Raw genomic sequence first — 21196 nt, 5'->3', positions numbered from 1 at the left:
TAAAATATTTAATTTTTATCAATTTAATTATTTTTTCTATATATCTCAATTTGCAATGGCTAAATACAAGAACTCGAATCCTTGAATTACGATGCGATCAACAACAGTTTTCCACTTAATATTAAACTAATTTACCATGTCTGTGAAAGATGGGAAATGGGAAAAATATCAAAAAAATTGCTCTTAGGATTGAATTGTTTGGATTATGTAAATGTAATTATGATTACTATCTCATGATATAAGATATATAACTAGTAGTATTTTTTTTATAAATATTCAATTTTTAATATATTATTATGATTATATTTAGCTTAATTTTATAAGAATAGAGTGAATATTTGACTAAAAATTCTAAAATTAAGCTAATCTATGAAGGAAGCAACATTTTCATGCCTCCATTTGTGAGGCAAACAGGGGGATTCCAAGAGTCTTGAGAAATAATTATTTGAGTGACCAAGAAAATGAGGACGGGGCATCGCAGCTCCAGAGTCCATCTGAATTTAATTTCCTCTAATATTCCTACTACGGATTAATCACGGAAAGAAGGTAAATAAGAAGTATGAATACTTTCACTACTCTCTTCTGGTATAATGAAGGAGCAATGCCTGGAATAAGTAGATTTTACAGACCATATTTGGCACCTGAATGTGCTCATTGTCTACTCTGTCAGCTGTTGCCAAGAACCAAACCAGTTTCAGAGTATATGTTATTACATGGCAGATATGAGAATCATGGAGAATTCATTTTCCTTTTTTCAACTATGGATGGTGCATTTTTCCGTCAGCTAGTCCATGGGATAGTTTAATATAAGGCACAGATTCGTGCCTTGTTATTTTGGGCAATGTGTGAAGGTTTGTCATTTTATGATTACAAATTCAGTTGCTTGAACAGTTCCTGGTTTCCAATTTCTTCTTCTTTTTTTTTTTTTTCAAGTTGCAAATAATTATATCTAAATGAAAAATCCCCAATGACAGGCAAAAAAACCATAAATTAAAGTTAGAATAATTTTCCAATTTTGTGCTTCATTTAGATTGTTTATTCAAAAAAAAGTACAATAAATTATACCCTACAGATCATTCACTAAAAAAAATCATGGTCTGAAGTTATTAGTTCAGTTTGCGGCAACCAGTCATTGGTGCACATATTAGTACAAATTTCAGTCTTTCAAGTAGGATCTAAAAGCCACAGATCATTAGTACTTGTCAGAAAAGAAAGAGAATTGTTCATAACATGCTAGCACTTAAGCAACTCAATTCATTGATGACTTTCAGGCATTGTTAGCATGTTTAGATCGAGACAGACTAGAAAGATTAAGGTGTAATAAACTCAAATCCTTGGTTTAGAAGAGCCCCAGTCACCCATAACTTCAGGTTTGGCAAGTTCATGGGCTGCTCACAATCTCTGACCTGTTAGAGCTATAACAGATTATCAGTTGCATTATGAAAAGCAACAGGAAATAAGTTGAATAGCCTGGAAAAGGAACATAATGGGATAAAAATAAGAAAAGGGTCACTTACATTTAGAGTAAATGTTAATGCAAATCTCTCAGAAACAGTGGCCAGATTGGAATTTTGAACTTTGAAGTTGGTTAGGGACTCAAGGGCCTTGTAAAGTGATACTGCAACCCCTTCACCTCTGTTGCACAACAATCTAATATAAAACTCTCTTTCTTCCACTTGAAACATATTCAACTGCAAAGCCACATGCACAGCTGTAAGAACTTGGAGATGTTTAATTTACATTTTGGAAGTACCCCTTTTTTATGTAAGCTTCGTTTAATTTCTATGGAAGAAAGGCTTATATTTATTGATCTTTACCTCCAAAATCTTCTTGCAAATAGGATGGCTCTTCCGTGCAACTCTAATCTTCACAGGGTTATCAATTGATTCTTGGTACCTATCAGACACTGCAAAAGATGCTTCGAGACCAGCAATCTCAGCTTTTAGCCTCTTAGCCTGCATTTGCAGGTCTTGCACATAAAATACAGCATCTCCAATTATGGAAGCTTTATCCATCTGCAGGCATAAGAAGTGTAATTGTAATCCATTTAAGCTTGCAGAATTGGATGCAACTGAAAATTGAGGAAGTGACCTACTCTTGATGCCAAAAAGGGTCAAGAATTATCTGATGAAATCATGACACTGATATAAGATATACCTTAGTTATGTTAGGAACCAGGGAACGCAATGCATAGAGCTTCTCCTTCATCCGACCCCTCCTCCTCCGCTCTGAAACCAAAGTTCTTGACCGATCAACCTTTGCTTTCTTTGTTGCTGTTGCTGTTGTTGCTGTGGTTGTGATTGTGGTTCCGGAAGAATTCTCCTCCTCATCATTATCTTCCTCTCCGATCTTTATTACTTCTCCATCAAAACTTGGCAATGCATTGAAAATATAATTAGGATCCGCTGCCATGGTGCTTGTAGCATCTAAGCCAAAAGCATCATCCCCAGATGTTGAACTAATCTGCTTATCAACAAAACAACCATTGGTAAGATCATAATCGAAACCAGCGACAGCATCTTCATTTTCAACACGAATTAGATCGATGAACTGATCAAAGTTAGGATCATCAATGAAGTCATGTAGCTCAAAGTGGTTAGGGAGCTCCAGAGGGTAATTTCTCGTTGCATCCATTGGTTAGTACGCACTGCCTGGCTATGAGTGGCGTAGCTGTAATGACTTATAAAATAGAATCTGGACGTCCTTCACGTCATTTCTTGGTGTAAAAGGAATCCAATGGAGAATCTGACGCTGCAAGTGATGATATTTCATTATGCTAATTACTAATTAATGAGGTGGTGACATTGTCAACCACGCCATGGCCTTAGAATTTGTCAAGATAAATATATCTATATATATAGTTGATTTTAATTTCTATAGTCGATGTTGACTTGGGGATTATAAGTCCAATAGGATGGGTTTTGGGTAAAAAGAAAGAAAAACAAGGAACACTGATCTGACTTCAAATTTTAATTTCTTCAAAATATTAATCTCCCTTACCTCTTGGAATCACTATAACTTCAAAGAAATGGGTCGGAATATGAAGATAAATGGATCCTCTAGGCTCCATTAGCCAGAGTTGAAGACTTCAGGCTACTGAATTAAAGAAATCAATAAAACAAAGATGTCTGACATGAAAATGCAGTGGACATCTATCAGTTTAGTGAATCAATTAGCAAGTTAAGCTTGAAAAGTTCTGGTTTGGACCTGTCATTAGCTGAGGTGAAAGTTAATCATCAATTTAACCATCAACATTATTTTCATCGATTGAGTCTTTATTAAATAAAAATTGATTAATCATCAACACTTATTTTCATTCAATCGATGATTCAATTGAATTTATATTTTGAGTAGATAGACAATTGATTTTAAGGACATAATTCATTTGTGGGTATAAATGGAATCAAGTCATCGTTTAGAACATAAAAAAATCTTATTTTAAATAATATACTGGATTAAATAAGTAGAATTATTTATCCATCAAGAGAAACAACAAAATTAGTAGCCGTCACATCTGTCTTTTGTAATCCAAAAACGGTGGATAGTGTGGGCAGTTGGTTATCAACTTATCATCATTAACTTAAGATAAAGATTTACATGACATTTCCATCAGTAGTTTAGCACAAAATCTGATGCAACGATTGAAACTATAAATACATTAAAAATGAAACAACTGATCATTTAATTATGTATATAATTGTTATTTATTGGTTACCCTTTTCATGCAATTTTCAACCTGAGGAATTCGATGGGGCTACACGTGGGCGAACGTGCCCCTACTTGAACTTGAGATGCTCCCATCTTGTTGGAACATGAATAAATTAATGAAACAACCTCGGGTTTCCACGGGCTTAACTTATGTCTTGAACAATTTTCGGGCTGGACTATGTTGGTCATCACAACTCGAACCCAACCAAATTTGTGTTCGACGTTTGGGGCCTTGGTCCGATGATGCAGGTCCAGTCATGGCCTACTTGGTCAGGCCTATGAGTTTTCTAAAGTATCCCATAGGATTGAGTTGAGCTTGACATTTTGCCCCACCAAAGTTTACTTTGGGCTAGGTAATGTTGATTTTAAGCTGAACCCAAATGCTAGATGGGTTTAGCCCAAAATGGTAAGCTAACACCTAAAAGGATCTCCACCTGCATCCTTTATTTGGATATATGATCATTTCTTGTATTCCCTTGAGAAGCCATTGCCAATTGGAAAAATGGGTATCCACTTATCTTAATATCCATGGCATTTTACCTGCACCTATTATAAACATGAAAAAACACTAGTGGTATCATGCTAATGGAAAATCAATTCATAGTGATGCTTAAATTTTTTTTTCAAAAAAAGTATATATTTAAGAAATTTGGAGGCCATTGTATAATTTTTCCAAAAATATCACTAATTTACTTCATTATCATAATATTTTTTTTACAAGGAAAGGGATAAAGAAGAAAATTATAGATTTAAGAATTTGAATTTCAAATATTTCAATGTTATTTTTAAAAAGTGATTGAATAAACTAATTAAATTAAATTTCGAATTTATTATCTTTAAATCTTTTTAAATCTCTAATTTATGTGGTTCATGAGACATTTATGAGGAAGAAATAACAACAAAAAAAAAAAACAACAAAAATATAATATAAATGACAAAACCAAACCCCAAAAAGAAGACAAGAGGATAAATTGATTGGAAATTACTTTATAAAGACCTGAAAATTGGACCAATTGAGTGGGAAAGAATTTAACAAATTACTATATATATATCAGCAACATGAACAGTATCTAATCGTTGCATTTTTTTTTTTTGGTTGTTTTTGGAAAGAAGAAATCATCATCATCATCATCATCATCATCATCATCATTCATGATCAATTCTTTCTGGTTAAGATTAAACAAAACATGCTATTGGATCTTTGTTCCACCACTTGTCTTTGTTAGTAAGTATTATTATTAATTGTTTGTTTCTTGTAGTAGTTTCATTAAGAACCACCACCGCCCTTTCATTTCAAACCTTTGAGATTTTTGAGTGGGGGAGTCTTCAACCTTTATATCATGAACATGATCGTTACTACTTCTTCAATGGAGTTTGGTACGTCTATATCTTTGCAATGTTTGTTTCACTTTCAATGATCCACAATAATATACTCTTTATTTTCATTAACTTTTTTTAAAAATAGCAAGAGTCATATGCTCCGCAATGAATTTTTCGCATCAAAAAGCTCGTGAATTTTATTACAAAATCAATGATCCAATATACCTAGACAGGATTAATACGAGAGTCCGACATAGTTTCATAACAATCAAATTCTTTTAAGAATTAATTTCTTAAGAAATATGAGTAATTCGTTGAAATAAAATCGAATTTTAGATATAACTTTTTGTTTCACATTGAAATGATATTTTTGCTTTTTTGGAGTTGAATTGACCCTTAATAATTAAAGATTAAATTGGAATATTATTAGTTCATTGATTGAAACTAAATTAGATCCAACTTGTCCGATTGACATAGTTATATTTTTTTATATAAAAAAAGTTGATCATAAAATTGCAAGCAAATCAAGAGAAGATGTTGACAATGTTCACTCAAAGACTTTCAAAGTTTTGGATAACAATAATTCAAGATACCCGAGTCATTGTAAAGAAATTACCCAACTACATAGAGTCTTTTAGGGAACACATTAACCATTAAAATTTGAGATTTCTATTTAAATGGAAGTCTAGAATTCAATTTATTTTTTTAAGAATAAAAAGTAGGAGATTAATACAATGAAATTTTAATTTTTAATTATATAATTCAAAATTATAGTGTGTTAGCTAGATTGTCTTAATAACAAAAAAAAAAATCTTTAAATTTTGAGATTTTGGATTCAAAATTTAATTTTAAATTAAATTTTTTTAATTATGTGTTGGTTTATTTAATTAAATACAATTTCATTAAAAAAAACTCTAATATTAAAGGTAATAATAATTTAAATCGAATCAAATTTAATTTGATATTTCAGATAATATATAGTATTATAAATTTTTAAAATTTGATGAATAATTTTTTTTAATCGATTCGATTCTATTCAAATTTTATTGAATTGAATTGATTTATTTGTTTTAAAATTTTTATTTTTTATATATTATTTTAATAAAAATTTTAATATATTTAAATAAGTTATATATAAAATAATTATTTTCATTTTATACAAATTTAAAAAATATATAAAATTAATACAAATATATAATTCGATTTAATTTTTTTTATTTTTAACATTTCAATATAAAATTTAATTTAAACTTAATATATATTTAATATTTAAATTTAATTCAAATTAAATAAAAAAAAATCTATACTAAATCAAATATTATAATTTTGAACTGATTTTCGATTTTTTATGTTTTTATCACCCTTGATCTAATATATATACTGGCCATGCCATTCCCCAATCAAATTCATCGGTCAAAGAAAGATTTTACTAGAACCAATACTAGTACTACTACTGCTAGTATATAAATACACAACCTTGTCGGTATCCTGGAATGTCAGAATCTTGGTTGTTACACACGCAACTCAAACGTGTCGCCGCACGAAAACCAGATGGAATTCGGGACGAAATTACGGGACACATCCAGACGCGACACGACACAACAAGAAACAAACAGATCAGAGATTAAAGGCTTTGAATTATTCATGGTTGGTACAGACATTCGGATCCCATTGGAGCTCACCAACCCACAACACTTCAATTATTTTTCAACCCCAATCGGTTTCACCGTCAATCAACGATTTTTTTTCTTCAAGATTAAAAACATTTAAATGTTTCGTCGTCAATCATTTTCACAGTGTTGTCAGCTTTAATCACCCTTCCTATACGCCACATAATTTTGACGTGGATCATCATATTATTTCCACTGCACACATCATTGAGTTACGATTGTTGTTCTCATTCACTTTTTTTTTTATTCATTTGGATTTTGAGATTGTTAATTTAATTATATCAATCACGTGAATGATTGATATAATGTTATATTTTTAATTTTAATAATTTAAAATATCAAAAGAATTAAAAGTATAGATATTAAAAAAAAAAAGTACTAATAAATGTTGCATTGTTTCCAGATGCCTAGAAAAACGTTGAAGATAAGATAAGGGACTTCAGAGTTTATCCATTCATAAATAGCAAACTGACAAAGACAAAGGAATATAATATTAATATTGATCTGTGAAGAAAAGATAATTAAATTTTTGGTTTAGCTCATCAGTCAAGCCAGTGAATTGATAAGCACATTTTTTATGTTTGATCAATTGGATAAGTTTCGTTTTATTTTAATTTTAAATTTAAATTTAAATTTTATTAATAATTATTTATTAAAATTATATCAAATATATTATTTATAATTATTTATTTTAAATTATTAAATATGATATATTTTGTTTTTTATATGATAGATTAATAATTTAACAACTTAATTTTCTGAAAAAAAAAAAAGATTTTTCATGAATATTTTATTGATAAGTTTTTTTTGTTTTTTCAGTTTGCATGCAAAGATAAGCATTGGAGCTTGGCAACCTATAGAAATCACACACATGGACGGTCTGGATAATACAAAAATTTCATAATTGTTCTGATCGCTGTAGTCAAAAACGTCCAGATCAGTCAGGATATGTATGTCAGTGTGGGGCTCCCAATTTGAACATGTGCCCCGCCTGCACCGATTCTTCAACAGCAGAGGACTACCTCTAGCTGTCATGGCTATACTTGTGATTTTTTTTTTTATAAAAAAAATATAAGTATTAAAATTTTAATTTTAATTTATTAAATATTAATTTTTTAAAATAATTACAAAAATTAATTAAATAATTTTTAAGTTTGAATTTTCTTTTATTTTTTTAAAAAATAGATGCTTAAAATATCTATCGGCAAAATTCATATTGATTCAACGCGATTTTTTCTGTAGATCTGGAGCTGATATGAACACAAATTAAGTCATACCGACTTAATTTCTTTTTTACTTAATTTATTTTTACACTAAACTAAGCAAAATTCAACACTGAAACATCAATTTTTTTGAACTTTAGGTGTTATTGGTTCCTTGGTCGACTCGTTTTAAGCAACCCAAAGTCAATAAGTGGAAACTGTGCAAAGAAATTTCTAACAAATTTTCTCTTATATTAAATTAATTATTGAGAAGATAATTGGACTAACTTATTTTCCCTAAATTCTGCGTCACGATTTAAAGTTTTTAAAGTCAAAATTCATTTGTATGTGTAAACAACTATTTTATTATTTTTATATATTTTTGCTTCATTCTTTTCTTTTTTCTTTTCTTTTTTTTTTTCTTTTCTGACATCATTTTTGCCAGTAGTCTACAATCGTATTACCAATAGCTCTAATAGTCACTGGTCATTACCCTGACAATCACAGGTACTCACCCTGAGAACTATTCTAACTTTAGGCAGTTATAGTTTAGTAAAATCTAAAAAAATTTAAGATTTTAATTTTGATCTAACTTTATAAATAGATCATAAATGATCAAAAAAAAAAAAGATGCCATAAAAAAAACCCTGTAAAAAAAAAAACCAAATCAAAAAAATCTTTAGAACCATAAATGATAAAAAAAAAAAGGATGCCATAAAAAAAAAACCCTGCAAAAAAAATTAAAAGCCCAAATCAAAAAAATCTTTCTATCAAATTAAAAAAAAAAAGCAAGAATATCAAAACAACAAAAATCAAGAAAAAAAAAAAAATAGCCTCTAGTAACTAAGAACTACAATACCAAAAACAAAAAAAAATGTTTTGTCCAAAATTTTAAGCTTGATTTACGCAATTCAAGGTCATTTCTCCCAAAATTAAGCTTAAATATGTGTTTAGGAAATTAATGGGAATGTATGAGTGTTTTTCTAAGCTTTTCTAGCAGTAAGCACGATGGCATGCGAACGTCGACAACAAGGAGCACAACAGCTATCACGGTGGATGGCGACCGACCTCGAGAACTATTGAGGAAAAAGGGAAAAAAATTGTCTGACGTTTTGGCATTTTTTTTAGAACAAGAAGAGTAAAAAATGAACTGAAAAAATAGGTTTATATATAAGCAAATTGGGGATCAAAATGATGTCGTTTAATAATCTAAGATCCATGCATCGACCCAGTAACCTGACACCCTTAGCTGTTGACTTGTTCAATTGAATTATTGACCGGTCCAAACCGCAACTAATTGACTCACATAGACTGATGTTGATTAGATCGTTAACTGTCCGATTCAGAAAAAAAATTTTGATATTTTAAATTATTTTTTAATATTATTTTTATTTTTTAAAATTTTATTATTAGTATTTATGCATATTAAAATGCTTAAATTTACTAGAATAAATTTTTATTATTTTTATAATATTAATAAAGAATAAAATAAATAAATAATGAAATACATAGTTAAAATTTTTTATAAATTTGTTAAAATTTGGAATAAACTTTATAAAGTAATGATAAAAAAAATTAATAATTAATGACTATGATACCTAAACTTTGGTATTTTTTTAAAATTAAAAATAAAAATTAGTAAAAACAAATAAAATTAGTAAAAATGTGAGAAAAGAAAATTTTTATCCTATTCAAAGTTATTCCAAATAGTGATACTTACAAAATTTATAAATGAAAAAAATTTTAAATACTACCAATGTATTTGAATATTTATAAAAAATTTCTTTCTTTTTTTTGCTATAAAGTAATAAGTAAAAATTAACTAATTTGTTAAAAATAAAGTGATAAAAAATGAAAAAAAAATCCGATAATGAGATTTTAAAAGTACTCTAAAAAGTGATACTTTGATGAAATCCTTAGATGCGAATATTTTTTTCAATATTATTAGTGTATTAGAATATTTATGAAAAATCGTTAATATAATAAAAAATTTTCTTTTCTCCAAAACAAATATATATATATATCAATAAAAAATCAATAAATTTTCTAAGAGTAAAATAAAATATGTGCAATCAACATATTATAATTTGAATTACATGCACAATATAATTTTTTACGAAAATTAAATTTAAGCCACCGAAGATAAGATTCTAAGATATTTTTATAAGCGATACTTAAGAAATCTTTAAGTGAAAAAAAGTTCTTCTAATGTTACTAATGTACTTAAATATTTTAATAATTATTTCAATAAAATGATTCCAATTTGTTTTTCTCAAATAAAATGGAATAACAATAAATAATAAATTTTAATAAAAAACAAATTCCAATAAATGAAAGAAGTCGAGAAACTATTTTAAAACATTGAAATATGACTGTTTTTTATCAAAATCAATAAATAATATATAGTTAACTAGTACTGTTTTAAACGAGCACTGTGAGGATACTAATAATTCCCTATACATAATTGATTATTGAACTCAAATTATTTTACATGCTCTAAAATTATTTTTTAATAAATTTTAATTAATTTTAAGATTTTACTAAAAATATATGTTTTAATAAGTAACTAATCACATCTAATCAAAAAATATATATGACAACTTTTTTTTTTTTCTTTTCATCTTGAAATTCATCGAATGATCATAAAATTATTACAATAGTATGTACAAGTACAATTTATTAGGGGTTGAATCTTCAAAGGCATAAAAGTACAATTTATTGAAACTATAATTTGACAATATAAAATTTTCTTTGAATTTTTTTATATTAAAAATTATAAATATTTAAATTTACACCACAACACATATTAAAAAAATAAAAAACAATGCTTTTATCTATTTATTAATTTAAATAATTAAATGTTGAGTTTTTTTTTAATTATAGTCTAACTATAATAAAAAAATTTATAAATATAAATTTAAATCTTAAACTTTCATAATATAAAGTTATAATCTAATGGGCGTGAAAATCAACATCCTCTTGTTGTTGAATCATGAAATTGCTCTCATCATTTCTAGAGATAAAGTTAGAAAAATTAAAAAAGAGAATAAATATCAACAAATGATTGATTAAATCAATTAGGTTCATTTTTTTCAAGATTTTAGATTCTAATCCTACTGATGATCACTTATCGGAGTCATATCGAATATATGATTTATAACTATCTGTCTTAAATTGTTAGGTATGATACATTTTATCATGAGCTGATAAATTGAATAATTTATCTATCTCAAATTTTTTTATAAATAAAAAAGAGACAAATAATAAATTAAATGAAAAAAAAATTTATATATAATGTCTTATAAAATTAAATATAATCTTATAAAAGAATTAAAAAAATTTTAGAGTCGTGACCCCTACTTACCCCTTCGCTACCTCCCTATCATTTCCAACATCATACTTGAGTCACTATCCAATAAACAAATCAGCATTTAGGCAATAACTAATAATGGAAGTGGATGTTGCTTAATTATTCTAATAATCAATTATTTTCTCTTGTACTATATATTATATAAAACGCATATCAATGCAACTTGGTTATTTAATTAATCTTCAAATCATGTGCAACTTGTTTGCTTCTTTAATTATTACCCAAATCCTCCCCACCCCAAAAAAAAAAAAAAAAACATATTATTCATGGTCCCAGTATGCATCAATTACTCCTTAATATTATTATTTTAAACTATAATAATCTCATAGTATATTCTAATGTTTCTGTGGTTGACGTTAAACGTATAATATAAGAAAAATATTTTTTCCACTACATCATCCCTTTGTCAAATTTTCTGAACTTAATTAAAAAAAAATTAATGAATACTTTTTTTTAAACATTCATTTAAAAAAATTCAAAACTCAAATTCATGTTTTGTCTTATTTTCTTCCTCGTCATTCCAAGAGCATTAAATGTGAAATGACGTATTATGTTATTAATAGTCATTTGAAGGAAAATTGGAGGAAAAGGGAGAAAAAAAATCTAAGAACCCTTTTAAAGGCAGCAAGAGCTTGGGGAAGAAAAAAGAGAAGTTTTTATTTTTATTTTTATTTTTTGTGTTTTTTAAGGTTATGATTTTGTTGGAGTGATATGTCGTAAGCCAACTTGATTAATTAAAAATCTGATTATTGTAAAATTTGAAAAGATATGTGATTACGTTAACGGTGACCTTACTAATGAACCAAAAGTCATGAAATGGAATAAGGGCCAAAAACAAAAAAGTCATGAAATAGAAATTAAAGGGTATCAAATCATTAATGTGAATTTATCAACATTCGCATAATTTATAAATTTAATATTAAAATTTTAATTTTAATAACTTTAATTATTAAAAAAATTATGAACAAAACGAAATAAAAAAACTATTATAATTTCACATTTAATTATTCTAAATTTTTATTTAATTAAAAATATATTTATTATTTTATTCGTAGTTATTAATTAAATATTTTAATTTGTCGAGTATGCGAATTGTTTATCATTGATTCAAATCTCATTCTACCTACTTTTCTCGTCTTAGAATTTTTTTTTAAATTATATCCAAAAAAAAAAATTTACAAGTACTTTAGTGTACTTTCTATCCATTAAAAATATATATATTTTTTCAAGAAATATAATTTTAATTATATGCGCATGTATTTATGAATATTTTTAATGCACTTGGCTCATGTTATGGCCAGGTACCGAGTGTGGTTTACATTGTGAAAAGTCGTGGATGGTAACGTTGCCTTATGCTATTTGTATTCTTAATTTTTTTTTCTTTTAATTTGCTTATAATTTTATTATTTTTGTCATTTTTTCGAGTTGAATGAAATTCATCTTTATCACCAAAAAAAAAAAAAAAAAACGTGAAAGTGTCGGTGTCGATGTATCTAAAATTAGCAAAAACAATAATTTTTTATTCAATTTTGCTCTTAAAAATTAAAAAAAAGGGTAATAACGGAAAATTCCAATGTAAAGTACGGAATTTCTTGTCCATATCGTGTATGTTAAATTGAAGTGAAATTCTTTTCTCAATCCTTCAAAAGAATGGGAAACATAGTGTTTGGACAAAAGATATCATAATTTAAAAATAAAATATTAAAATATTAATTTTTTTGGAATTATATAATTTTTTAAAATATATTTTTATATTTTTATATTTTATTTGCATCACGAACTTATTTGATATAAATTAAATTTAAAATTTTATTTAAATATAAATTAATAATTAATAATTTATTTAAGTATAACAAAAATATAATGATTTATTTGTATAAAATGATAAAATTTGTAACTTTTTATTATTTTAGTTAAAAATAATTATAAATATTAAAATTTAAATTTTGAATGATTAGATAAATTAATTAAATTATAAAATTGTAAAACAGAGTAAAAAGTTAATTCTTTACCTTAGAAAAACTGAAATCAAAGAAGCATTATCTTTTACCAAAGAATAACTTTGTCTAGATAATGTCCCAAGAAAACAGATTGATTTGAAGGAAAAGACGGATTAATTTGCCCATAAAGCAGACAAAATGATATAGTTTTCAACTTTCACATTATTCAACCTTAATTGTTAACGTCACCAAAGCTCGTGCATTGAATTCCCTCCATGCCATCATTATTATGTAATTTTAAGAAGAAATAATTTAAAGAAGAATTATAACATTTTTTTAATTTTTTTATTATGATTAAAATTTAAATTCAAAATTTTAATTATGAGATTAACTTTAATATTATTGAACTAATAATTCATTGATCTTTTAAGTTTTAATCTCACTAAATACAAGTTTGGTCCAAATTTAAATTGATTTAATTAGTAATTTATTTATTTGGTTATAAATAATCTTTGATTTCTTAGTCTTGATGTAATAAATTTATTCACGTATGTTGAGATTTATTTGATTATAATTATATTTTTTGTTTAAATTCATAATTTCATTAAAATTAATGAAGGCATACGATGTAAATTGATTTCAAAATAATTAATATTAATTTTTTTGAATCAAACTAACTTTATTTTGATAGTAACTTATTAAAAAATTAAAAAAATATTTACAAATTTTTTAGTTTTAAAATTTTAATTCAATATATTATTTTAAAAATAAAGATCAAAATTATGTTTGTTTTGATAAAAAAAAATCAAATAAAGACACGTAAAATAGGATAGAGGAAAAAAAAAAAAAAAAAAAACCAATCCCAATGGTCTTTGGCCTTATCATGATATCTCACCTTGTTTAATTGTTGTATTCCTAGTTTGAAGCCAGTAAAAGACATTGGATAATGTAAAATATGTAACCGTGTTCTTTTCAACTCCTAGTCCTAGCTATCTCTCAATTGCATGTCATCTAATCCCCTCTCTCATCATCCTTTTCCTCCCCCATCATATCCCCCAAAAAAATTTTCCATCACATTATTGGTTGATACTACCAAGAAAAACAAAAACAACTATGGAGTGAAATAAAACAAAAGTTTTTTAACTTTCAAGTTGTAATTATTTAGTATTTATGTGTATGATTGTTTTTGTTTACTCACTTTATTTAAGGTCTTTTTTTTTTAATGAAAGATATAGTTGTTTGAAATAGGTTTAGATTTATTAATATTATATTTTAAGTGATTGTATAAATTAATTAGATTAAATTTATTATTTAAAATGTTTTTCAAGTTAAGTAGTATTAATTATCCCATTTTGCACCTATCCAAATTTTGAAAAATAAAAGACATGATAATTTTCATTTTGAGGTTCACATGAATTATATCTTATTATTGTTGGATTAGGTGTCTTTATTTTGGGCCTATTCTTACTTTTGATAGATAAGTTATAATTTTTTTTTACTAAATGCAAAATATCATGTATTACATATTTTTTTTTATAAGTTTAGCATTTAATAAAATAAAAATTTTATTTTGGTATCTAAATTTTTATTCTTTCAAATACTTTGAGACTTTAATTTAATATCGTTAATTAATTTAATTATATAATATTAATACCTAATAAAATCATGATACATGACATAGATATTTAATTGTCACTACATAATTTATTTTTACATTAGTACTTAAATAAAAATTTTAAAATTTTTAAAATATATATTTTTAATTCAAAACTAAAAAAATAACGAGAAAGAGGAAAAGTGTTTTTACTAACTTAACAATAGTTGAAGTGATAATAATTGGACATTTATGATACGTGAAGTTAGCTAATTAGCTAATGATAACAATACAAAATATTAAAATACTTGACGAAATAAAAATTAAAGTATCAAATCAAAAATAATATTTTTTTATTTATCAAATTGACAGTAAATATATAATACATGGACATTTTACAGATTAATTTTTTTAACATTTAAAATTATCAAAAATTAAATTTTATCAATTAAAAAAATTTTAACATTTTATTAATAAATCATGTAACATTGAGAATAAATTAGAATTATTGATGGCACTTAATCTTGGTATTTTCTAAATCCAATAATTACCAAATCAACCACACATCAATCAAATTCACTATGGATTTCAATTGAGTCCATTGTTAACAAACAATCAAAATATCTAACCCCAATTGCCACTTTAACTTTGTAGTTAATCAAGAAAAAAACCCAATCACATTGTCACTTTTATATAACTCCTCCAATCATAGGTAAAAATACAAGATTCTGATAGATTTGATTTTGATTATAGCACTATTAATGTTAAAATTTCAAATCAAAATTTATTTTTCCACATCTTTGAATTGCATTTATGGCTAAATGTTAAATTAAAAATTAACGATGTTAGCTACTGTGATCACAAGATATGTGAAATTAAAAAAAGAAAAGGGTAACATGATGCCAACTCAAAATAATTTAATGTTGATTTTAACATCTTGGTATACCATTGGTAGATTGTATTCATTTCAAGAAGAAATAAAACCAGACAAAAATGAATGGTCCATCAAATGATCAATATATCAAAGTGGGGAATTATTGTTTTTGATATAGTTTTCAAACATTTGCCACGTACTTTTATTTGTTTATTGTTACGTCATGTTTTGTTCACCTCTTTCTCAATAATTGTTTAGATTTGGTTAAGTTTGAAATTTAAATTTTGATGTTCATAATTTTTTTACTGATTTTTTTGTAAAAGTATATATTAATTACTTGAAAAATTACTTATTGTGTTAGTAATTATTTTAAATATTTAGTAAATTTATAATGGATTGTGAAGATACGTTTTGATAAGTCAGACGAATCAACGTCTTGAGTTGTAGTGTCAAAAATTTAGATTATATTAAAATATTTAATATCATATATGAATTTTAAAAATATTTTATATGATAATTAAATTATAAATTTATTATTTAATGTTGTGTTTAAAAAATTATTTGTTTGATATGTATCATCATTTAAAATTAATAATATTAACAATAAATAGATATCATATTAATTAATAAATTTATAATTTAAATATTATATTATATATTTTTAAAATCACATATTATATATTATATTAAAAAAATTAATATAATTTAGGCTGGGTCATTTTAACCCTTACAAAAATGAAAAGCCATATTAGCTATAAGGCTCAGTTTGTAGATGACACGTGGACTGTTGAGAGATGCTACAATGATTTTGACTTTTGACCATTCCGGGTGCTGAATCAGCAATAGAAATGGATAAAGCACTCGCTGTTAAAACTGGTGGAACACTCGGACAGAAAAGCTAATAACCAACCACTTGAGACCACGTGGCGAAAGGAGAGAGGTGGGTCCTACAGAAGTGACGAAACGGGAGGAACATACGAAGGGTGCACCAGAAATTTTGCAACTATAAATTTGTGGGTTTGAAGAACTTAAAAAACACAGCTACGTGTTGCCTTCCCCTGTTTGCACTCCACTGTTCTCTCTGTTTCGTTTCTCAGCGAAAATCTTGGTTTCTTTATCTTATCCTTTAATTTAATTTAAAATTCTTGTTCTTGAAAAAAAAAGGAAAAAGAAAAAAAAGGTTGTCTTGCAGTGTTTATTGTAGAAAGAAAATGTGTGGGATTTTAGCGGTTTTGGGTTGTTCTGATGATTCTCAAGCAAAAAGGGTTCGAGTGTTGGAGCTTTCCCGCAGGCAAATAATCTTTTTCTTTCCTACTTTTTTCTTTTTTTGGGGTCTTTTTTTTTAGCTAATTTTGATGTTATTTTGTGTCTTTCAAAAGGTTTAGGGCTGTCAAACAGGTTTAATATGATATCAATATGATTTTTGTTTTATAATTTTTCTGAATTTGTCGTGTACGCTTTAATATATGTTGATGCTTATATGTTAAATCTTAGATTTTACTTTGATGTTTATCAAAAATAAAGAAAAAAAAAAGCAGGATGATTAAGTGTTTTTTTATTTTAATCCATTGATAGCAACGTTGAAAGCTCCAGCTAAAAGTACGGACATATTTTTTAAGTCTCATCTTTGGTTAAGATGAAGTTTAATCTTAAAGTTGGTCTTGAATTCTTGATCATCTTTAAGGTGGATATGTTGAAAGGAAAATCTCCAACTTGGAGGGTACTGGAAACTTTTTTTTTTATTTCTAATTTGCAAATGGACTGTGGGGATGAAGGCAGGAGCCCAAGCTATGTCGAAAGAAACAGTGACTTTGCAACTTTGAAACGAAAGAAAAGAAAGAAAAAAAAGCAGTGGGAGAGTCCATGTTTTAAGATGCAAATTCAATCAGATAGTTAAGATAATAGGCTTAATACGAAAAATTTCATTAGGGTTAGTGATTATCCACGTGGGGTGTGGGCCATAATTTAACAATTATCTGGTGAAACCAATAGTAATAATAGAGAAATTATCAGCTGAAATAGCTACTACTTGATGATGTATGAACAGGCTGAAGCACCGTGGTCCTGACTGGAGTGGGCTCTACCAACATGGAGACTGCTATTTGGCACATCAACGCCTTGCCATCATAGATCCTGCTTCCGGTGACCAACCTCTCTTTAATGAAGACAAAAGTGTTGCTGTTACGGTAGGCGTCCAGGCTTCTCTTGTTTTAGTATTTTTTGCCTTTTTAGCCTATATGATGACTTGGCCTAGTCGAGAACTGGCCCTATATGCCTTACGTGAAAAAACCAAAGATTTTGGTACTTGTAACTTTGCAAACTTTTAAGGGCTAATAATGTCTTGGAATTGGAATATGGTATAATTGTAATTTATGTATAGTTGTTGATCATTATTGTTTTTATTCGGTAAGTTCGAATTCAATTATTCAAAATTGGATTGCATGAATAATGTTATTTCATGACAAGTAAAATTGCTAATGGAGGAAAAAAATGTGCTGAAAACCAGGTGAATGGAGAGATTTACAATCATGAAGAACTGAGGAGGAAGTTGGTAAACCACAAGTTCAGGACTGGCAGTGATTGTGATGTTATTGCTCATCTGGTAAGTCTAGCAAATTATTGGATAGAGTTGATTTTTGCGTCTGAATTTTTTAGTTTATTTTGTGAATTCTTGCTCTAATAAATTTAAAATTGTTGCTCAAACTTATACTACATGATAGTATGAGGAGTATGGGGAAGACTTTGTGGACATGTTGGATGGAATCTTCTCATTTGTCCTGCTGGATACCCGTGACAGCAGCTTCATTGTTGCACGTGATGCTATTGGAGTCACCTCCCTCTATATTGGTTGGGGGCTTGATGGTACTAAATCTTGCTTTGTCAGTTATTGTGAATGGATTTCTAGCTGTCTAAATTTGGGTGAAATTGCTGTTTGCTAAATTATTTTCTACTCGTTATATTCAGGTTCGGTTTGGATGGCATCAGAATTGAAAGGATTGAATGATGATTGTGAACATTTTGAAAGCTTTCCTCCTGGTCATTTGTACTCTAGCAAATCAGGAGGATTTAGGAGGTGGTACAACCCACCTTGGTTCTCTGAGGCCATTCCATCAGTTCCATATGACCCCCTTGTTCTCAGACGTGCATTTGAAAATGTAAGATTGATAAATTGCAGTCTGAGAAACATTTGACACTTACTAGAAGACTAAGCAAAGAAACCTTTTGTTTTTCTTTACAGGCTGTGACCAAAAGGCTGATGACTGATGTGCCTTTCGGAGTTCTGCTATCTGGAGGCCTTGATTCATCATTGGTTGCTTCTATCACAGCTCGGTACTTGGCTGGTACCAAGGCTGCCAAACATTGGGGAAGTCAGCTCCATTCTTTCTGTGTTGGTCTAGAGGTAAGTCGTACTAGTATAATATGAAAACCTTAAAGCATAGCTTTAAAATGTTTTAATTGGTCCTCAAAACTTGTTTCTCGATTTGTCTGCAGGGTTCACCAGATTTGAAGGCTGCAAGGGAGGTTGCAGACTATCTCGGCACTGTTCATCATGAGTTTCACTTCACTGTTCAAGTATTGACTGAAAATTTTGTAATACTTTTAATTCACGAATTGAGGTCTAATAATCCTAAAACGAGCTAAATTTCTCTCTAATGTGGCAGGATGGAATTGATGCCATCGAAGATGTCATCTACCACATTGAAACCTATGATGTCACCACAATTAGGGCAAGCACTCCTATGTTTCTGATGTCACGAAAGATCAAGTCACTAGGAGTGAAAATGGTTATTTCTGGTGAAGGCTCTGACGAGATTTTTGGTGGATATTTGTACTTCCACAAGGCACCAAATAAGGAAGAATTCCACCGGGAAACATGCCGCAAGGTAATAGATCATCTTGCTTGGCACTTTATTCACCAAGGGAGTTGGAATGTAAGGATATAACGAAACTGGTCTATTTTTATACTTTTGTGCAGATCAAGGCCCTTCACCAGTATGATTGCCTGAGAGCTAACAAAGCAACATCTGCATGGGGATTGGAGGCTCGAGTCCCCTTCTTAGACAAAGAATTTATCAATGTTGCCATGTCTATAGACCCTGAATCAAAGATGGTATGTAAACGAGTTTTTTTTTCTTAAAAAGACAAGTATATTGTTCCTGGAATTGCTTGATTTGTTCTTCCATGGCTGAGATTTACAGACTTACCAATCGCATTTCCCTTTTACGAATCAGATAAAAAAAGATCAAGGTCGCATTGAGAAGTGGGTTCTTAGAAGGGCCTTTGATGATGAAGAGCGTCCCTATCTGCCAAAGGTCTTTTTAACATTTTTTGTTGTCTTTGGTATTTGTCAACTATAAAGTAAATACCCAACTAACGTGTCCCGTTTGATGCCCTGCAGCATATCCTTTACAGGCAGAAAGAACAATTTAGTGATGGTGTTGGTTATAGTTGGATCGATGGTCTCAAAGCCCATGCTGCCCAGCATGTAAATATCTTTCTACTGTGCTTCCTTTTAAATTGTTTTGCTTTTGTCCTCATTTTTTTTTCTGTTTTCATTGGTCTATTGTTTATAATTAATAATTAAATCTCATTTCCATTGGATTAATTCTCACGTCATGCATTCAGGTGACTGACAAGATGATGCTTAATGCTTCCTTCATCTTCCCTCACAACACACCAACTACAAAAGAAGCATACTACTACAGGATGATTTTTGAGAGGTTCTTCCCACAGGTGATTTTCTAAAATTTGCAGTTCGAGCACATTTAGGATTCTAAGTAGCAATGATTATTAAAGTTATGATCATCCTCCTTTGCTTGGTGTAACAGAACTCGGCTAGATTGAGTGTCCCTGGAGGAGCTAGTGTAGCATGCAGCACTGCTAAAGCTATTGAGTGGGATGCTGCCTGGAAGAACAACCTTGATCCTTCAGGCAGGGCAGCCCTGGGGGTACATCTCTCAGCTTACGATGGAGAGACTCCTCTCAGCAACGTGCCATCCAAGGTTATTGATAGTATACCACGGATGGTGGAAGTTCCAGGAGTTGCCATACACGGTTAATGCTTGCTTGCCTAATGGAAAGCAGAATGTGTGAATTTAATAACTGAGTAGGATTTGTGGAATATCCAAGAAACTTCAGAATGCTCTGCTGTATACTATAGGCGATGTTTACCAATACTAAAATATTTTGTGATCGTTGGAATCATCTTTTGTTGTCACCAACCTGTTGTTGCTTACGCTTTTGAAGTGTGTAATCATATTTTGCAATGGAAGTGAATCATTAATGAGAATCTTCCTGTTCATATACCGTGCAAAAGCTTCAGTTTTTCCCATTTATAAGTTGCAATATAAAATCCAGTGTAATCTGTCTTTGCTTGGTTATCATGAGTTCATGACCCTTTCTTTTTCCCGTTCAGGTGCATCATAGTAACATGCACAGCAAAAGCGCCTGCCCCCCACGATATTGTCATGTCAATCAGCTTGGACATATACAAAATCAGACAAGAACATGTTGTCCC

At 28.5% G+C, this 21196-nt stretch overlaps 2 protein-coding genes across 2 annotated transcripts; one reads left to right on the top strand and one right to left on the bottom strand.

Moving 5' to 3' along the window:
- Window positions 1-1241: 1241 nt before the first annotated feature.
- Window positions 1242-3117, bottom strand: LOC111304350 (transcription factor FER-LIKE IRON DEFICIENCY-INDUCED TRANSCRIPTION FACTOR-like). The gene is made up of 4 exons (XM_089742452.1): window positions 2158-3117; window positions 1818-2015; window positions 1518-1691; window positions 1242-1406 (listed from the first exon to the last, which is right to left on the bottom strand). Exons 1-4 carry the CDS (start codon window positions 2632-2634, stop codon window positions 1311-1313), a joined length of 945 nt encoding a protein of 314 aa, XP_089598578.1. The 5' UTR covers window positions 2635-3117; the 3' UTR covers window positions 1242-1310.
- Window positions 3118-16715: 13598 nt separating this feature from the next.
- On the top strand, window positions 16716-20980 carry LOC111303745 (asparagine synthetase [glutamine-hydrolyzing]-like). Its single transcript, XM_022900164.2, has 13 exons — window positions 16716-16969; window positions 17726-17864; window positions 18185-18280; window positions 18399-18540; window positions 18643-18833; window positions 18917-19078; window positions 19171-19251; window positions 19341-19562; window positions 19655-19789; window positions 19911-19991; window positions 20078-20164; window positions 20305-20412; window positions 20508-20980. Exons 1-13 carry the CDS (start codon window positions 16890-16892, stop codon window positions 20736-20738), a joined length of 1755 nt encoding a protein of 584 aa, XP_022755899.1. The 5' UTR covers window positions 16716-16889; the 3' UTR covers window positions 20739-20980.
- The last annotated feature ends 216 nt before the right edge of the window (window positions 20981-21196 follow it).

This window comes from Durio zibethinus, chromosome 13 (genome assembly GCF_047325235.1).
Source record: "Durio zibethinus cultivar Kanyao isolate XHJ-2024 chromosome 13, ASM4732523v1, whole genome shotgun sequence".
Taxonomy (NCBI): Eukaryota; Viridiplantae; Streptophyta; class Magnoliopsida; order Malvales; family Malvaceae; genus Durio; species Durio zibethinus.
The sequence above is the reverse complement of the archived record's forward strand: the minus strand, read 5'-3'. Positions and strand labels throughout refer to the sequence as shown.